The sequence below is a fragment of the Pseudorasbora parva genome, chromosome 17, assembly GCF_024679245.1.
Source record: "Pseudorasbora parva isolate DD20220531a chromosome 17, ASM2467924v1, whole genome shotgun sequence".
In the NCBI taxonomy this organism is placed as follows: domain Eukaryota; kingdom Metazoa; phylum Chordata; class Actinopteri; order Cypriniformes; family Gobionidae; genus Pseudorasbora; species Pseudorasbora parva.
In genome coordinates, this window is record NC_090188.1 from 38,884,916 (window position 1) to 38,906,906 (window position 21,991).

The window sequence follows — 21,991 nt, forward strand, 5'->3', positions numbered from 1 at the left end:
TGTGATGGGTAGGTTTAGGGGCAGGGGCAGTGTAGGGGGATAAGATGTACAGTTTGTACAGTATGAAATCCATTACGCCTATAGAAAGTCCCCATAAAACATGGAAACACGAAGTGTGTGTGTGTGTGTGTGTGTGTGTGTGTGTGTGTGTGTGTGTGTGTGTGTGTGTGTGTGTGTGTGTGTGTGTGTGTGTGTGTGTTGTGTGTGTGTGTGTGTGTGTGCTATTCAGTGCTTTCTTTTCATTTCTGTATGACATGTTCTGTCAGTAAAATACAGTACAAACAGTAGGAGTGTAAATTTGAATATTTTCCATTCTCTTGCAAATATACTCACACATACACTAAGATGTAACTTACAATTAAGAATAATTGTCATCAAAACTTTATCCATAGTTTCCATCAGAACATCCTCCAGAGTAAACTGTTATACTGACAACATGACTAAACAATCTGACTGTCTTATCCGTACACAATGACACAAGGACTGGTCATTCTGATGGCACTGACATGTTCATTGACACAGATATTTACTTTTTAGAGATGAACTAAAGATGTTGAGTAGAGAGTGGCTTTTGCAGGTTATCCATGGTGTTTTGCTATTTGTACAAATTGTTTTGAGAAATGCACTTACTGTTTTGTGAGTTTGATTCGAGAAATGTACCAAAGCGACTGAGAAAAATTGTAACACAAAAATGGAAAAACATACACAAATAATGAGATTACAAAAAATAAGAGAATAAGAAAATATCAAATAAACACATAAACAAACACTTCAAATAACACTTTGACAAATGACCTCACTTTACACATTTATTTTAGATATATATATAAAAATAAGATAAATAGTCCTTGGAGTCGCCCCAGTTTTTTTTTTTTTTCTTCTTACTCCAAACAAAAATTCCATTAAATACAAAAACAAAACTGACCTGACTAAGGCTCGGCCAACATCCTTCACATTGTGAACCAGCGACAGGGTTATAGGCGGCCAAGGCTCACTGATGCACGTGGCGATCAAAGACTGGCCCATGTGGTCCGATCAAACAGACGAGCTACTGGAGCTCAAATTGCTCAAGAAGTTAATGCTGGGTCTGATAGAAAGGTGTCAGAATACACAGTCCATTGCAGTTTGTTGTGTATGGGGCTGCATAGTCATGCTGATCTCTGTCCACCACCAAAGGGACAACAGTGGCTCATGAGCATCAGAACTGGGCCACGGAGCAATGGAAGAAGGTGGCCTGATCTGGTGAATCACATTTTCGTTTACATCACATGGATGGCCGGGTGTGTGCGCGCGGCTTACCTGGGGAACACATGGCACCAGCATGCACTATGGGAAGAAGGCAAGCCGGTGGAGGCAGTGTGATGCTTTAGGCAATGTTCTGCCGGGAAATGTTGTGTCCTGCCATCCATGTGGATGTTACTTTGACACGGACCACCGACCTAAGCACTGTTGCAGACCATGTACACTCTTTCATGGAAACGGTATTCCCTGGTGGCTGTGGCTCTTTAAGCAGGATAATGCGTCCTTCCACAAAGCACAAATGGTTCAGAAATGGTTTGAGGAGCACAAGTTTGAGGTGTTGAACTGGCCTCCAAATTCCCCAGATCTCAATCCAATCGAGCATCTGTGGGATGTACTGACAAGTCCGATCCATAGGGGCCCCACCTTGTGACTTACAGGACTTAAATGATCTGCAGCTAACATCTTGGTGATTCCAGATACCGCAGCACACCTTCAGGGGTCTAGTGGAGTCCATGCCTCAACGGGTCAGGGCTGTTTTGGCAGCAACACAATATTAGGAAGGTAATCATAATGTTCTGCCAGAAAGACTCGGGAGAATTAATGCTGTACAATAACATTTATTTAGGAGCTCAGCAAGCAATCAAGTTCTTTGGCGTAGGCCCCGATTTGTAATTCGCATTCCGAGGGTACGGAATCTGCGTATCCTGCCTGAATACAGAGGCAGGGGCGCAGCTCACCCCCCCTGAAGTTAGGAAGGGGGCCATCTGGTGGTGGTGGTGTGGATGGAGGGAGAGACATCCTGAAGTCTTCAGGGTAGAGGGGAGATCCCGTCTGGTGGTGTTGAGGATGATATGAAAGCCTGGCTGGTTGTGTAAGGGGGATGGAGGAAGGGTCCCATCTTGGTGGTGGAGGGGAGGATGGTGGTGCTGAAGCGGTAGTATCTGCGAACTCAAACATGAGTAAGTACAACCTTTATATGCTCCGGTAAAGGATGTGATTGGATAGATGAGGAGGTAATTAGTGACGTAATGATTGAGTCTTCCTGGCAGAACTTGTGCTGGCTTCATTTATGCCTGATCGGTGTATACTTCAAGTTCATTTGATTTAGTATACTTAAGTAAAGTTCAAATATATTTTAACTATACTCTATGTAGTAAGAATACTGAATAAAATACTGCTTGGGACTAAATTTACCCATGTTTAAGTGTTCTACACATCAAGTGTACCTGATCAAAATTGCAAGCTTGCACACTTATAATATAAAGAATTAGTCATTAATTCAATAGTTAATCTATTTATCAGTTGAGCACAGAGTAGAGTATTTCAATTTTTCAAGTGACAAGAATGACATCAGAACTATCGTTTTTACACTTGCAGAGGGAGCAGAATAAAATGAAACGATGTGCTCAAAGCAACATTTTTATATTACACTAAATAAATAATTCCATTCCACCCAGTCAGATGTTTTTTTCAGCATCAAGGGAGATTATCATTTCAGAAGTTGTTGAAAGAGATGGACTAAGAAGTATATTTAACAAACGCCGGGTATTAGATGGCATCTGACGTCCCCTAATAAACCCAGTCTGATCCTCAGATATAATATCAGGAAGACATGCATCAATGCGCTTTACCAACAGCTTTGCTATAATTTTTATGGCAGCATTCAATCAACTGATAGGTCTATAGCTACTACATAGATGTTAGGTCTTTATTTTTTTAATAAAAGGGAGATTGATCCTTGATTTAATGAGGCTGGGAGAAAGCCCTGCTCAAAAGGCTCCTTATATGATTCACATCAAACAATAAAGGAGCTAACTGCCCTGAGAATTTCTTATAAAAGTCTAAGGGGAAGCCATCAGTCCCTGGAGCCATATTACACTGCATGAGACCAAAGCATGTGGTGATTTCATCTGACCTAAGAGGTTCTTCTAATGTCTCCTCTGTTCATTTGTTAATAGTAGGTATATTTAAATGATGTTAGAAAGATTCCATTATAAGGAAGGAGGTTGAGAAATATAAAGACTTGAGTAAAAGGAGGAAAACAAAGAGTTAAGTTTTGAGGGGCTGTAACAAGCGTATTAGAACAGTTATCATACACTCACCTAAAGGATTATTAAGAACACCATACTAATACTTTGTTTGACCCCATTTCACCTCCAGAACTTCCTTAATTCTACGTGGCATTGATTCATCAAGGTGCTGAAAGCATTCTTTAGAAATTCTTTGGAAAGAATGACTGTGGAGCTAGCATCATCATCATCATCATAACACAATGGTTATGGAAATTAGAATGACAATACATTGAATAAAATTGCAATGAAGTTACAAACGATCCACAACATTAAAGATAATAAGGTCCGAGATAAATAAAATAAATAAAAATGGGGATCAATCTGAAACTTTTCAAGTGCGACAATAAAATTAGCCTACACACAATCCACAACATAATAAAGTAACAAAGAGATCAAACATAAAATTCTTCTCTATTCTCTCCGTCTCTTTTGCCTCCAAATCCTCACTCTCTCTTGGTCCCTCTCCTCCTTTGTCACTAACTTTATCATAAAACGTCTCACTTGACAGTTTCCCTGATTTCAGCCAGTTAAGCATATATATATATATATATATATATATATATATATATATATATATATATATATATATATATATATATATATATATATAGCTTACATGTAATGAATGAAACGAGTTAACACACATAGAGATGTGACGGTGTCGAAATTCCCACTGGTTAATCAACGTGTGACAACAAAGCGAGTAGCCTACTTTCAATGAATTCCATTGAAATTTAATAATAATAATAATAATAATAATAATAATAATAATAATAATATATTTTATTTGTAAAGCCCTTTTCATAGTTAAAAACAATCCCAAAGTGCTACACATAAAAATAAAAATAAAAAATAAAAAATGAATTAGCAAAAAGTAAAAAATGCTTGTTTAAAAAGAAAGGTTTTTAGTTCTTTCTTAAAAGAGTCTATGGCTTGAGGAGCCCTTAGGTTTTCTGGAAGTGAATTCCAAAGACGCGGTGCGGCTGAGCAGAAGGCTCGATCCCCCATAGTGCGGAGCTTAGTTGTGGATGGTTGAAGAAGGGCTTTATTTCCAGAACGGAGGTTGCGTGAAGAGTTTTGTGTTGCGACGAGTAGTTCCTTTAAGTAGGGGGGTGCGTTTCCGTGGATGCATTGATGGGTAAGTAAGATGATTTTATAATTAATCCTGTATGAAACAGGGAGCCAGTGGAGCGAGTGAAGGATGGGTGTGATATGGTCATATTTTCTTATCCTCATTAGGATCCTGGCAGCACTGTTCTGAATGTATTGTAATTTTTGTAGACTTTTGCCAGGAATCCCAAAAAAGAGAGCGTTGCTGTAGTCCAGCCTGGATGAAATAAAAGCATGGACAAGTTTTTCAGCATCTGACAGACCAAGTGTGGGACGGAGTTTAGCAATGTTCCTGAGATGATAGAAGGAGATCTTACACAGATGTTGTATGTGGGCTTCAAATGTGAGTTGAGCATCAAATCTTACTCCCAGGTTAGTGACTGTCGATGAAATTGGAATGTTTTGACCAGAGAACGTGATGTGCGTTATAGGTGATGACTGGACCTGGTGTGGTGTACCCACTAAAATAGCTTCTGTTTTGGAGCTATTTAGCTGTAGGAAGTTTGCCTTCATCCATGCCTCAATATCCTCAAGACAGGAGCTCAGAGATGACAGAGTGGCTGTAGATGAAGTGAGGTTGGTTTTTATATATAGCTGAGTGTCATCAGCATAGCAATGAAATGATATTCCATGCCTGTTGATTATGTGGCCAAGGGGAAGAGTATAAATGGTGAACAAAATCGGGCCGAGGACCGACCCTTGCGGGACACCACAAGTTACTGTATGCGTCTGAGACTTTACACCTCCCAAGGAAACATACTCTGTTCTTCCAGACAGGTATGACTGGAACCAGCTCAAAGCAGTGCCAGAGAGTCCGATAGAATGATGGAGACGCTGAAGGAGGATATTGTGATCAACCGTGTCAAAAGCAGCAGATAAATCCAGTAAAATGAGCAGCGATGGTGTGCCGGTATCAGCTGCCATCAACAGGTCATTTGTGACCCTGATCAGGGCTGTTTCAGAACTATGAGCGGAACGGAAACCAGACTGAAATTTTTCAAAAAGGGAGTTTGAATTTAGATGATCCTGAAGATGGGCAGCAACAACCTTTTCTAGAACTTTGGACAAGAATGGAAGGTTGGAAATAGGCCTGTAGTTTGCAAGAACTTCAGGGTCTGAAGTGGGGTTTTTCAGAAGGGGTTTGATGACAGCAGTTTTAAGAGCAGATGGAACATGACCAGTACGTAGAGAATGGTTGATGACTTTGGTTATTAAGGGACTAAGAGATCTGATGTGTGTTTTCACCAAAGCTGTGGGTAAAGGGTCCAGCATACAGGTGGAAGCTTTCATCCTGCTGATAATGTCCTCAACTTGTTGCTTAGAGATTTCAGGAAAACAACATAGAGGCTGGAAGGTCCCAGGCTGTGGGTCGGCAGTAGGGACAGATAGAGCAGCAGTGCTGGAAAGGAGAGAGTGGATGGTCTCAACTTTTTTCCTAAAGAAGGTGATGAAGCTGTTGCATTTCTCTTCTGATGTGTCATTGTGTGAAGTAGTTTGTGGCTTGATGAGATGATTTATTGTGGAGAAAAGCTGCTTGGAGTTCCCCTGATTTTCACTAATGATGTTTGAGTAGAACTGTGTCCGTGCTTTTTTTAGTGACATTGAGTAGGCCTTCTGATGTTCTTGATAGGCTATTTTGTGAACAGTAAGTCCAGTTTTTGAAACACGTCGCTCAAGTACACGCCCTGCTGTTTTCATTTTCCGTAGTTCTGGAGTGAACCAAGGGGATGTACGAGAAAAAGTTACTATTCGTGTTTTTTCAGGTGCATGGAGGTCCAAAATACTGCTCAAAGTGTTATTATAAAAGTCCACAGAATCATTTACAGATGTGAAATTTGCTGAAGGGATTTTCATGAGGTCCAAAGCCAAAGTATCTGGGTTGATATTTTTTATGTTTCTGAAATGGATTAGACGTTTTGGTTTGATGTAATGAGAAAAGTTCACCTCCATTGAGATGGCTTTGTGATCGGACACTCCAAAATCATATACCAGTAGATTTTCAATGGGGACAGAGTCAGTAATGACCAGGTCAAGTGTATGTCCTCTGTTGTGTGTTGGGACATCCACATGCTGTTTGAGATTCAGACCATCCAATAGCTGTAAAAAATCAGCTGCTGGGTGACAGGAGGGGGTGTCAACATGAATGTTCAAGTCTCCAAGTATAACAATGTTAGCAGATGTGGTACAGAATGAAGTGAGAAATTCATTTATCTCTGACATAAAAGCTGGATTTTGCTTAGGAGGCCGCTTTTTATATTTAAGCTTCCTTATGCATGAACTGAAACCGCGCCAGTGCACACACACCGTGAATAACAGCTCATCAGTAAATGCTCGCTCTGTGTGGCCAAGCAGTTTTGGTTTAGAATTAGCGCCGATTCGGGGCCGGGCTGCTTGAACTGTAGGTTAATTGGTCTATTATTCTTAATGAAAAACACAACAACACACAATGACAAACTCACTTAAATAGGCACTTTTACATTTCACTTTGAAGCCAAATCTTCCGCAATAATTGGTCCTTTTTTAATTTTTTATTATTGTATGGAAAATACCATTAAAAAAACAGACCGCCATTACATTTTTTCATCTCGTGCACCCCCTGGTGGCACCTCGCATACCCCTCGCATACTCGCATGCACCTTGCATACCCCCCTGGTTTCAGCTCATGCACCACACTTTGGAAATCCCTGGGATAGCATCTTGCAGTTGATGGAGATTTGTGGGATGCACATCCAGGGCAGAAGCTCCCGTTCCACCACATCCCAAAAATGCACTATTGGTGGAGATCTGGTGACTGTGGGGGCCATTTTAGTACTGTGAACTCATTGTCATGTTTAAGAAACCAATTTGAAATGATTCAAGCTTTGTGACATGGTGCATTATCCTGCTGCAGTAGTATCAGAGGATGGGTACATGGTGGTCATAAAGGGATGTACATGATGGATCCATGTTCTCATTCTGTTTACGCCAAATTCTGACTCTACCATCTGAATGTCTCAACAGACATCGAGACTCATCAGACCAGGCAACATTTTTCCAGTCTTCACCTGTCCAATTTTAGTGAGCTTGTGCAAATTGTAGCCTCTTTTTTCGTCCCAGTCTCCTCTGACCTCGAGCATCAACAAGGCATTTTCTCCCACAGGACTGCTGTATACTGGATGTTTTTGCCTTTTCACACCCTTCTTTGTAAAATGGTTGTGCGTGAAAATCCCAGTAACTGAGCAGATTGTGAAATACTCAGACCGGCCCGTCTGGCACCAACAACCATGCCACGCTCAAAATTGCTTAAATCACCTTTCTTTCCTATTCTGACATTCAGTTTGGAGTTCCGGAGATTGTCTTGAACAGGACCACACTCCGAAATGCATTGAAGCAACTGCCATGTGATTGTTTGATTAGATAATTGCATTAATGAGAAATTGAACAGGTGTTCCTAATAATCCTTTAGGTGAGTGTAAATCTGTGTAATTTAGCAGGATGCAGACTGGTGTTGGGAAGCAAGAAGACGGCCTGCTCTGTCCCCATGTTCATAATTGGTGCATTTAGTTCTTTTAAGTAAATTTTTTTAAGTAAATTCACAGTCCTACAGTCCTATATTTCACTCAGTAACATTAGGCAGTTTTGGAAAAAAATCAAATACTTAGGAACTATATGCCACAATGAAATGCAATACACAATCTAAATGCTAAAAAACACTAAAGCATAAAAAAGGAAGGATCAGTCATAAGCGTTTTGATCTTTGTAAACACTATCTCATGATTTATTACGGCTTCATTTTCTATAATTTTTCATCCCTTATTTGCCATCGATATAGAATCTTGATGAAAGCGATGATAAAATAAAAATCATAGAAGATGTGAGCTCTCTAATGACCATGTGTACATCACCTTTCCCCTACCACAAGCTTTTAAAAGCGATCTATAGTTGAGGATGCCAGTGTTTTGACACCTTAAACACCATATTTATCTCTTAACAGGCTTTTTATACAACTTCAGGCGTTGAAAGTCAACAGGATTTGTCACAGAATTATTGTCTTTGAAGAGGATTACAGATTTATTTCACTCTCTGACGTCTTCAGACTCTCCTTGACCATGACATTTAAAGACAACTTCAGGTGTGTTTGACATTCACAGCTCATTTCATTTCCACTGAAAAGGCGTATACCTTCTGTCAAATTTCTTCAATACTGATTCTTTTGTGAAATCGAAAATAAGCCGAATGCACTTTATGACTATAAGAGGAATTCTTTCCCACCCACATATTTCACATGTTGAAATCATTCTACCTAAGGTAAAATTTAGTTTTTTAAATTTTCATGTATGTTTAATATCTTTTCCTCCTAAAAAAAAAAAAAAAAAAAAAAAAATATATATATATATATATATATATATATATATATATATATATATATATATATATATATATATATATATATATATATATATATATATATATATATATATATATATATATATATATATATATATATATATATATATATATATAAATGGACTGCATTATGTATATATATACATACATACATACACAGGTCCTTCTCAAAAAAAATAGCATATTGTGATAAAGTTCATTATTTTCCATAATGTAATGATAAAAATTAAACTTTCATATATTTTAGATTCATTGCACACCAACTGAAATATTTTATGTCTTTTATTGTTTAAATTCTGGTGATTTTGGCATACAGCTCATGAAAACCAATATATATATATATATACAGGTCCTTCTAAAAAAAATTGCATATTGTGATAAAGTTCATTATTTTCCATAATGTAATGATAATATATATACACACACACACACACACACACACACACACACACACACACACACACACACACACACACACACACACACACACACACACACACACACACACACACACACACACACACACACACACACACACACACACACACACACACACACACACACACACACATATATATATGCAACAATGCTTAGTTAGGCAGTACATGTGCATCCCTGTGCCATGTGTTCCCCAGGTAAGCAACGCACCCGGCCATCCACGTGATGTAAAATAAAACGTGATTCATCAGACCAGGCCACCTTCTTCCATCGCTTCGTCGTCCAGTTCTGATGCTCACGTGCCACTGTTGGTGCTTTCGGCGGGGTCAGGGGTCAGGGGTCAGCATGGGCACACTGACTGGTCTGCGGCTATGCAGCCCCATATTCAACATACTGAGAAACATTGTGTATTCTGACACCTTTCTATCAGAACCAGAATTAACTTCTGGAGCAATCTGAGCTCCAGTAGCTCGTCTGTTTGATCGGACCACACGGGCCAGCCTTCGCTCCCCACGTGCATCAATGAGCCTTGGCTGCCTATGACTCTGTCACTGGTTCACCATTGTTTCTTCCTTGGAGCACTTTTGAAAGATACTTTTGATATATATATATATATATATATATATAATATATATATATATATATATATATATATATATATATATATATATATATATATATATATATATATATATATATATATATATATATATATTAAATATGAGGAAAGAACAAAACATTAAACTTCGTATTTATCAGATGTAATTATTTATCAAAAAAGGCAAAAATCTGAGCATACATTGACTACAACATAATCAGTTATTAATATTTTTCTGGTTCTCTCTTGTTTTTGTCATGTGTTTATAAAAATATGTATTGTTTCATTGACAAAACAATTGAATTCTTAAATATGTTTACAAAATATTTACCTTTTTTGATATTTGAATAAAGGACAAGATGCCAATTTGAAAATACAATACTCTATTTCAACTTATTTATAAAATCCTCATATATCCTCCATAATCATGACTGACTGAAAAAGAAAATTTATGAAAATGCAGGGGTCCAAAGGTGAAAGATTAATGAGAAATATAAGTGAGATGATATGTTAATACATTCACAGTAAGGACAGATGGATTTTTCCATCAGACACTGTCCAGATCTTGAGAGTCTTTCATTTATTTCAGACCTGCAGCTCTGTCAGTACTGTGGCCAAAAACTATGGAATACTTTTGAATGGTTGAAAAGGTGCCTATCTTGTAATTAATTATTTAGATATACACTCTTAAGTTGTTCCAACTTTCTTTTTTCGTAGCTTCAGAAGTCTAAATGAACTACTTTTAAAAAAAGTAAAAGTGATTTAGTTGTTACATTCATTAAACAAAACTAATCGTACAAGAACATATTATGTACATTATAAAGAACTAGTGATGTTGCTGTATGGTATGGATAAATAACATGATCTCTCTGTGCCATACAATATTTTGTCAAGCGGAGCAAAATGACTTTCATCCGAAGGAAACTCCAAGGCTTTTATTTAGCATACAGCTTATCAACATGATCTTTTTTTCACTTCCTACATGCAAAGGTGTGCTTTATTCTCTAGAAAAATAAATCACCTTGACAGAGGAAGCCTGCATGGTCATTAAATGTGTAAATGACTTTATAAAAGCTGTTTGCTTGTGTGTTCAAGCCGTCAATGTGACAACATAAAACTAGACTAGCTGTGAGCGCAGTAATGTCTAGGATGGATGTTGACCGCTGTTAATCTAGCTGTACTTCATTTGCAAAGATAGACTGACATTTGCAAATGAATAACAGCCATCATGAGTTTGCTTGTGTGCTTTTCGGCATTTCTCCAAGCTAACAGTGTTGTTACCTTAAGGAACTATTCCTGTCTGATTAGGTTGATGCAGACAAATTATTATTACTATTTCAATCCAATGTTAAAATATTTAGTCGCTTTATATACCCTTTATAGAAGGGTCTTCTCAACCACCATCAACGACCTTAGACTGGCAGACACATGTTTGATTAATTATAATTCATGTGCATTTTGTTTTGTTGACCAAAATATTATTGTTGATCATTTTTGAGTCATTTTTACAAGTCAGAAATAGATCTCTTTGACAAAAAATGGGTAAATTAAATAAAAAGAATAAGTAAAGGCGCCCTGAATTGAGAAATCAACTTTCCTTTGAGTCTTTGATATATAAAAGGTCATGGTAATATAAAAATACATTTTTTAAATATTTATTATGAAAAGCTTTTTTTGAAACCAGGCCCAGCAAACGATCAATCTCAGAATATGCCACACCTTGACGTCAGCGTGTTGAAACGCCGCCTCAACAGAAGAAGAACAACGCCTGATCCTGTAGCTCCGCCCACCGACTCGTGCCTGACATGACACAGTCCTATAGAGCTAAACCAGATCCAACTTCTAAGCAATAAACATAGCGCACAAGCGTCATTCAGATTCCAAAATTACGAATGCATGGATGCTAGCTCACATGAGGAAGACATTGCAAGTATGTTCCTTCATTTCACTACCAATTTGTTTGTAAAAATGAGACCGGAATTGCAGACAGAATGAGAATGAATGAAGAAAGCAACACACTAATGTGAGTAAAAAAATATATATTTTATTTTTTATATGTGATAGTATTGCATAACAGAACATACCTTAGCACGCTGTCAAAGCTGGAGAATCCTTTATTAGTGGTATTGTTCTTTGCGATTCGGGATCGGACATGTATGAGCCAGTGCTTGCAAAGCCCAACGTCCCAAGGCTATGTGTTTTCCAGACGGGCTACCAAAACCTAAGACCGGCCGGGCGACGGGCTATCCTAAATAGTGAAATAATATTCCTGGTAACAACTTTATTTTGATAGTCCACTTTAGACATTCTACTAACTATAAGTAACTTTGCAACTACATGTCAACTAACTGTCATTAGAGTATTTGTAGACTGTTTGATTAATATTTACTAATACTTTATTTTTTTGGTCCCCCAACAGACATTCTACTGACTATAAGTAACTTGGCTACTACAATTCAACTTATTCTACTAACCCGAACCCTAACACCTAACCATAACCTAACAGTAACCTGACAGTCTACTAATACTCTAATGAGAGTTAGCTGATATGTAGTTGCAAAGATACTTAGTAGAATGTTTAAAGTGGACTATCGAAATAAAGTGTAACCATATTCCTTTCTTGATGTGCGCTGTTCACTCTCTTGGCTTGATATTTGAAGGAAAAACACAATTGCGGATGTTTTGATCATGCTGTCTTCAATGTACTTTGTGTGTGTGTGTGTGTGTGTGTGTGTGTGTGTGTGATGCACAGTTTGCACTTATCCACCAATCAGAGGGGCCAAGTAATACAAAAATAACATTCCAATCAATTGCAGGTGAATGAGAGATAAATCATTGTGTTTGTTTGATAAAGATATTTTGCGAGCCCTGTGGGAGAATTATTCCGGTTGCTGTTCCCCCAGACGCCTCAAAACAATCCATCACGTGTATTTTCGGGGACTCATTAAATACGCAATCTTATCCAATCCTATCTATCGGTGTTTACTTTAAAGTCTTCAGTGCGGCACACCCATTAAAACCGAGTGTTTTTTTGAGAGAGCCTCAAAACCAGGGTAGAAAATAGCCTATTACTTATTCATTATGGTGTTTTTGAATGTAAAAGCCACGCAAACATCAAAAGTTGACCCCAGACAACAGTATAAAGAAATTCAAAAAGCAAGTTCATGACGCCTTTAAGATTATTTTTATTATTATTATTTAATCTCAGGATTGACATTTGTCACAATCATATGTTTTGCTTTTTCATTGCTTTTTCACTTCGAAAGCATTGTGTTGATGCTTTGAGTCTTCGTGGTTATATTTCTGTGCTCACAAAGCTGCCATTATGGCACAGACAGAGAAATCAATGTAATTGTAATTGTGTCATGAAAACCTCCCAATGTCAGAGACCCATTTCACATTGAGCAGCTCAACTCTCTGTACGGTTCTGTTGATGAGATGTGATCACATTATACCTAACTGATGGCTTGGATGGCACATGACAAGAGGAAGTCTAGTAAACAGCAGGCAAATTGGTAGCTGTAATGAGTTATGAGATGGATGGGTAAGGATAAGTGTGATTGATAGCCTATTAGATTGATGAAAAGTCAGCTAAGACAGTGTCTGCTCAATTGAAGTAGGTGGAAAATATTCAAGAATAACTCATGAATAACTGAATTTGACAGAGAAATGTAATCATATGTTTAACTGCAAAGACCTTCTTTTAACATATCTTCATGTACTGTATAAGATCAGCAACATAGCAGATAGCCTCCCGCAAAAGGGATTTATTAGATCTAACTGAGAACTCTGATCCAGACCTACCTAAAATGCTTTGTTCCAAGTCCAGATATTTCTTCTGCAAATGTGAAATATTAGCATAATGCCCACCAAAGGCATATGCAAAGAAAGGTGAGGCTTCAGTGAACTGTAGTTTTGTCATCATGCTGGTTAAAGTGATTTCTGTAATAGAAAATTTGAAATTTGCTTTGAACTTTAAGCGATGTAAGTTTGCAGGTGTTGTTAATGCTCAAGCAGCAACATTATACACTAACTAAAGTTTAAAATAATTAAACCATAATCAGCCACCACTTTAACCTACACCCAATAAAAATTAATGACCTCTTAAAATAGCATCATATGGCCTCTTTAAGGTAGATATTTGAGCATTTGAGGTGGATGAAAAGTTTCTACATTTGTTTTACTGTAATCATTCAGGTTGTTGGACTAGATGAAAATGCAGTTTGTTTTACCTAATGATAATTAAGACTCTCTTGTTTTTAAAACATGCTATATTTCCTCATTGTCATGGAATAGAAAGCTTTCCCCATTTATGTAGTCTGAGTAATCCCAGCCCAATCTGCTGGCGATTTTATTGTGCAGTAGATAATATAGAGCAGACGCTCCAGACTAATGTTCAATCTTAAATTGAGCTTGGTCTGGTAATAGCCAGACAACCATTTATGTCCAGATCAAGTGTGCTGTACACGTCCTGAAAAGTAGAGCCAAAGCGCCTCGATTGCCCCAGGGGCCCCAGTATTGTTCATAAACCCTGCCCTCTCCATGTAATGAATGGCATGTGGTTGTACAAACAAACAATCAAATTACACTTCAATTATTTTTTCAAATAAAAAAAAAAAACTCATTTTAAGCAGTTTTTACCATGCCGATGTCATTTCAAATATTCATTTTTAGTTAGTTATCTGATGCTATAAAAACGGTGGTGTGACATTATGATTGACAGCTGAGACTGATGGCTTCTCTGAGCGAAGTATTCACTGAGGATCTTTCAATTTTCAGGATTTTCAGGAAGAGATTGGAGCTTTAACTTAAATTTCTACATTTCCATAACTGTTTATTTCACACCGACATAATGAATTGTTCTTCTGCTGTGAGAGCGTGAGCTGGCTTTTGATATCGCGGCTCTACTTCTTGCTCTCTGCAGCACAGGTCCCAAATCAACACAAGATGTCAGCGCCATATTTGGAAGTTGGCGGCATCACTTTTCTTCAGTGGAATGTAGTAAAGACACATCATCCATATTTTTTTACGGTCTATGCTCCAGATCATCATTATCCATCACTGAATAGGGTTGGGATGAATCCGGTGGCCCTTGGCGCTGCTGTTCTCAAGTCTCTAGAGAGCAAGATATTGAGCGCCTAGCTTCTCTCGAAGATTGTCTGTTGCTGATTAGGTGTTTGTGGATTGGTTCGGCGAGAGCGACGAGAGCCGTGCTCAGTGTCATTCTCCGTCCTGACTGAGGGATCTGCCTTTTCAAAGAATCAGAGGAAAACTCTTTCTGTGTGTGAATGTTTCTTCAGTTTTATGCTTGAGTATTGAATATTATGCATTGTTCTGCTGCGATTTCCCCCCCAGACATCTTTATTTATATAACAATAAGAATTATAAAAGAAAATGATTCAATTTTGCATCACCCTATATCACTGACAAAATAGTATTACCCATAGACTGCAAAAAAATATGTAGTGTCTGTGATGTAAAGTAAGGTTAAGCTGGCAACGCATCACTGTATGTCACTCCCGGATAACAGAAAATGGGCAAAGAGGCGGGATAAGGGCGGAGCTGAGGTGATGCGGTGACTAACAGACAGCAGACAAATGGCTATCTACCTGTCACTCAAAGTGGCCACGCCCTTAGTTATGCAGAACTTTAAGGCTTTATATAATGTAAATGAATTAGTTATACAAAAATCCCCCCCCTACAGTTGTCATGAAGAGCAAAAGTAGCCGTATAGACCAAAACCACAATTTGTTCCAGGCTGTAAACATTTTTATTTATTTATTTATTTATTTATTTATTTATTTATTTATTTATTTATTTATTTGCTGTAAAGTTTTAACATGGGGCTCAACTCGATTCTGTTTACTTCTGGAGACTGTCTCTACCGGCCAGTTGATGAATTGCAGTTTATGTTCAACTCAACTTTATTTATATAGCGCTTTTACAATCACGATTGTGTCAAAGCAGCTTCACAGTGTCAAACAGGATAATATTGCGACAAAATTAGATTTGGCTGTACAGTCGTTCTGGAGAAAACAGTGATGTTATCAGCTTATTTTAATTTATCATATAGCAACAATGTTGGCAGATCAGTATTTAAGTTTATAGAATTAAATAAGAACTAATTCATACATTTTATTTGTATAATAAGTTGAATAACTTTAATCATATTTTTAGTGTCCCCAACTGAGCAAGCCAAGCCAAAGGCGACATGTTTATGTTACTTCCGTATTGGCTTCAAGATAAACTAGGGGAGGTTGCCGCATGATATTACCATGTCTTTTTTTAGCGCTGTCAAAGTCCTTAACGTGTTCAAATAATTTATGTCATGCAGATTTTTCTTAATGCTCTTAATGCTCAATTCTGATTTTTTGCTTAGATCCGATTTTTTGTTTGGCTGTTCACATTGCCTTTTAAAATGTGGCCTATATCTGATTCCAGTGTGAACTGTTTGAGCTTTCAAACTTACTCGCATGGGCAAAAGAACAATAACAATGACATCAGACGCAGCACGCTTTTGCACTAAAGTTCGAGAGGTTATGGAGGAAGTAAGTATTTTCGCTTTTATTTCAAAATGTTTGTGTAATGGAAGCTATAACATTAATGAGCAGTTGCTGAAGAGAAGAACGACGAGAAAGAGGAAAATTGGTTATTTTGGCCTTTTGTGTGTTTATGGCTGCAAATTCACTACAGAGATCTGTGTGGCTGCATAGACGAAGCCAGGAGTGGTGGGAATGTGATGTGAATAATTTCACTGAGACGCTGTTTTTTGAAAACATTCGGATGTTGAGGGAAACTTTTGATTATCTCTGTCAGCACCTCTCTTCAAGACTCTTCACCTTCCTTTGGCATTGAAGCCACATTCTTCTGTGTCCCCGTTCTTCCCTTTCATGTGCTATTTTTTTCAAAAATGGAGCCGTTACGATAGGATCCTTCTAGTTTAGCTTGAATTGAAGTATCTCCCCGTATACTAATTAGGTCTAACACCTCAATCGACTTGTTCCATCGCTGTAATCTATATCTAGTCAAGTTTTTAATGTTACTGTCTGTGCCTGTTGTGTCTAGGGCTAACTCGCTGGTGCATAATTGTGACAAATGTCGACACAGATTGACGCAAGTCACATCAAATCCGCCTTGGTTGTACAAACAGTGGCCGCATTGGAAAAAAATCTGATCTGGGTCTGATTCAGGACCACATATGTAAGTGAAAAATCAGCTCAGGGCAAGATTTGAGTGTCTTCAGACTATCTCAGAAGAAGTCTGACCTTGTCACTTGACTAATTGGATTTGGCCCACTCTTGCCTTCAGTGTCAACTTAGATGATGTTAGAAGTCAGGAGTTTATCACAATCATACTGAGCATCTACAAGTACCTGTAACCCTGGTCCATTCTAACGCTTTAAACCTGATTCTGCTTCTCTGTTTGTGATCAGGCCATTTTAAGACATTAAACTCTCAGAAAGTTTTCAGTGATCCAGTAATCAAAATTATTCAGTTTAAAACAGCGCTAATGTAAAGAAGGCCAGACTGATTACAGCAGACATATCAGAGAGAACAGAGACTCACTTTGAGTTTTAGTGAATTATCCATTCCAGTGTGTGGTTTGCTTTAAAACACGTAAAGCAGTCGTACAGTAAGCGTGTGAGTGTCTGACCACGTGTGCGCGCACTGCATTCATGTACAGACACACAGTAGATTCGTGTTGTTTCCACACACACACAGGCAGGATAAAGCTTCATTGTCACGTTTACACGTTTTTGCAGTCAAAGCGGTTGATTTAGGAGTTGGTTTGGCATCTCTGTGTTTTCACTCACCAACACTGGGGTTACATATTCAACATCAGACTAAGACTATGGCAACATGAGGGCTTAAATACACAAGGGCTAATGACAAGACAAGCAGCACCTGTGAACAATGATCAACCCATAAAAAATTGCCAACATGAGACAGGAACACGTGGCAGGAACCCATGATGGCATGAAGTCACATGACTATAGAACACAAGACAAATCCAGCTCAAATCCAGTGATTGATTTGAGCTTTCTGTGCTTTAAAGGGGTTAGCAAACCAATAACTGACAATGATCCCATTATTTACTCCCCCCTCAAACCATCCTAGGTGTTTATGACTTTTTTCTTTCAGCTGAACACAGAGTAATATTAAACAAATATCCAGGCCCTTCTGAGCTTTATAATGGCAGTGAATAGAGAGTGAGATTTTGAAGGCTCAAAAAGCATATCCATCCATTATAAAAGTAATCCATACGGCTCTATATACACCTATGATGGATTGATTATATATTATAAAATGTTCAGGTTTGGGGTGGACTAACCCTTTAACCTCATGTTATCATCATTCTAAACCGTGTAGAGGAGTGTTTCACACTTAGCACACAATCTCATGAACGTCAAATCTGCATTGCAGTGCCAAAAATCTTCAGTGTGAAACAATGCAATGTTGCAATGTTACGTGATAGATGATAGATGCTACATGATACACACTTAGCAACCGACAGCCCATCGTGTACCTCATATTCACATGCACAGAAACACAGCACGTCCAATAAAATGTCAGTGTATGAATACCGAGGATTAATTGTTAAAGGGTTAGTTCACCCCAAAATGAATATTCTGTCATTAATTCCTCACCTGCTTTTTGTTCCAAACCCATAAGACCTTTGTTCATCTTGAAAGTGTTCATTGAGTTGCTATCTATGTGGGGTCAGAGAGCTCTCGTATTTCATATAAAATGATCTTAACTTGTTTTCTGAAGATGAACGTAGGTCTTACGGGTTTGGAACATCATGAGGGTGAGGAATTAATGACAGAATTTACATTTTAGGGCAAACTATCCCTTTAAATCCAGATAAATGATAAGTAGTGTGAAACGTGATGCAAGATAACCCAGGATTTGTTTTACCCAGGGTTTAGAATAGTGTTAAATATTTGAAGTGTGAAAAGCCCTTATCATGGTTTATCATGGTTTTACCATATGCAATCCTCACTTTACCATGGTAAAATCATCTGAACTAATCAACCCATCCTGTATTCACAAAAGTTGCCATGTCATTAACATCAATTAAGAACTAAATATGTTTGTGTCAGTCTCATTAAATCCACCCCGAGTTTATTATTATTTGCATTATGGCATGGTTAATTGGTGTTGGAGGTGTGTTAGTGTCACAATCCTAAAATATGCTTTCTTTGTTGATTTGTGAGACTGTTCTGCTTGAGTGGTTGGAAGATACACTTAAATCTTATAACCAGTGCTACCAGTAACCAGAGCGTGTGTTTTCAGTTCGTCAGCGGTGAAACCCGAGCAGATGGTCGAGGAGCTTTGCTGCGGCAGTCAGCTTGTGCAGAGGGGCTTCCGTCAGAACGGAGAGGAGACTGTAAAACCAGGCTGACATCTCTGATCACACACACCAGGATCTCCACACAAGACGTTCCCGCCTCTACCAACACACAAGAGACACACATATGACACTAACAGTGGAGTCTGATCGGACTGTAACGGTGACTACACATGGAAACAGCTGTTCATTGCAGCACACACCAGCATCTTAACAACAATTCATTCCACTATTAAAGATGCACATGTACATTTTGTCTAAATGAATGAATAGTAAAATGGTGTATATGCTTACATGAGCTCACTAATCAGTTGAGGTACATTGGCCGTTCATTTTGAAAAACACAAGGCAATTTGACATCATGGACAAAACCTATCAACACTCGAAAAAATGCTGGGATAAAAACAACCCAAGTTGGGTTGGAAATGGACAAACCCAGAAATTGGGTTGTTTAAATGGGTCCAACAACCCAATGTCTGGATTTCTCCATTTTTTGTCCAGCATTTTTTAGAGTGAAGAGCATGTCAAGTTCAGATTTCATGCCCAAAGATAATATATTTTGCTGTAAAAAAAGTAAAAAAAAAAAGTAGATTTGTTTTGTTGTTCCATTAATGAGAGTTATTTTTTTTTCTCAATTACACTTTACGCATACTATAATGCATTATAAAAACATGTTTAATGGATTAATAATGTCTTGTAATGCACCTTAAAATGCATTGGATGAACCACTGTTACAATACTTATCTATTCATTGTTACACCTTTAGATCTGCAAATATAATGCATTTAACTCTGGTTAGAATTATTTATGAAAACATACACTGCATTATAATGCATATTATGAATAGCTTCATAATGCTTTATACATAAAGGCTTTAAGCAAAGTGTTTCTTAATTGTCTTTAAGTATCATGTGGTAATAATTACTCAAACAAAAGGTTCAACCTTTTTAGGATATTACTTTTTTTTATATTATTTTATCATCCCTTACGAAAGGAAAATATATTTACCAATGTATTACTTGAAATATATTATAATATATTATAAATATATTGATGGTATTATACAATATATTATATATTCCTGTAATATATTGCAAAATATACAAATGATTGTCACTTTCATATATTGCAATATATTGGAGAATATAAATATTAAATCCCATTTATGTGAATATATTGCCTAATGTATTGCATGATATTTTCCAATATACGGCAATATATCTTTTTTTTTTCTTAAGGGATTTTGCTGTGAAATGTGGCCATTTGATAACTGGGTTCATTTTTGTGACATTCACCTAATAAGAGCCTTTAAATAATATACATGTAATTACTTACAGTCATCCAGTCAAAGAGCGATTGTTCTGAAAAAGACCGTACAGTATGAGCTACACTGTCATTTGCTTTACATCTACAAAGTGCCTTTGAGATGATGTGGCCTTTTCATTTCAGTTAATAATAATTATATGCCAAGTCTAAGACATTTCTGTGTACTGTTTGAACTCAAAATGTAAATTCATATTATACATTTTCTTCCGATCTTGTTTTTAGTCTAGATTTGTTAGGTGACATGCATTTCTTACGGCTTCTTTCTTCAGAGATTTCATATGTGTCAATTTTTGTTTTTTTTATTATTATTATTGAGACCACAATCAATTTTCATCTAGAGCACAGAATAGGTCTGATGTTTGATTTCTTAATTAGCCATTTACTGCAGATATGCAGTTCTGTCAAAAGCTGCATTAATGGTACCTGGAGAAAATCAATATCGGCCCAGTCAATATGTGTCTGTATGATTTGACACTCTAGTCCAGGGTTTCCTAGTTGGGCGTTCACAATTTCAAATGATATATTGCTATACACATATAGTTAATATATATGCAGTGACAAGCAAAGTTTGAAAATACCCCGTTTCCTGGAGGTCAACATGATATCTATTTTGTTGCAGACTCACACATCTATCATGTTGGCTCAGGCACACATAGCTTGTTTAACATGCTAAAATTATTCGTTATTGTGATTTAAATCTTTTCTAAAAAATCCCTGACAGGATCTCAGTATTGTTGAGGTAAGTTAAAGCACTTGTCCACTGCAGGATTTTCACCTTGAGAGAATGTATATAGTCATTGTCAAATTGAAAAAGTGTCCAATGACGCCGGGAATGAGGAGAGGGTGTAGCCTACCGTCTTCTGATTCAAATTTCTGTATAATATGATGTCATTGATAAAGCACATTTCCTCCACACCTTCATCTCTCATTCATCCTTATAGCTACATCGTTGTAGCATGCTTCATACAACTATATGAAGCATGCTACAACAAGCAAAATGCTAGCTTTTGGCTTTCCGTTTTATCTTTCACATGTTTTTTGCCCATGTATTTAATGTAAACATTAAAGGGTTAGTTCACCCAAAACTGATTTCATTAATGACTCTCCCTAATGTCGTTCCACACCCGTAAGACCTCCGTTCATCTTCAGAACACAGTTTAAGATATTTTATATTTAGTCTGACAGCGTATGCAAGTGTATTCACACTATACTGTCCATGTCCAGAAAAGGAATAAAAACATCATCAAAGTAGTCCATATGGGACATCAGAAATCTCTTGAAGCATCGAAAATACATTTTGGTCCAAAAATAGCAAAAGCTACAACTTTATTCAGCATTGTCTTCTCTTCCCCGTTTGTGTTCAATCCTCAAATAAAGATTCAAACGGTTATGAATCAGCGTACTGATTCATGATTCGGATCACCAATGTCACGTGATTTCAGCAGATTGGCACGCGATCCGAATCATG

General features: G+C 37.5%; 1 protein-coding gene across 2 annotated transcripts in view; it reads left to right on the top strand.

Annotated features, from left to right (window-relative positions):
- Positions 1 to 21,597, top strand: part of mlip (muscular LMNA-interacting protein) — a 74,774-nt gene extending 53,177 nt beyond the window's left edge. For both annotated transcript variants that reach the window (XM_067422068.1, XM_067422067.1), the window contains exon 12: positions 19,143 to 21,597. In XM_067422068.1, coding sequence (XP_067278169.1) covers positions 19,143 to 19,328 — 186 coding nt within the window. In that variant the 3' untranslated portion in view covers positions 19,329 to 21,597. The remainder of the gene's footprint in view (positions 1 to 19,142) is intronic.
- The last annotated feature ends 394 nt before the right edge of the window (positions 21,598 to 21,991 follow it).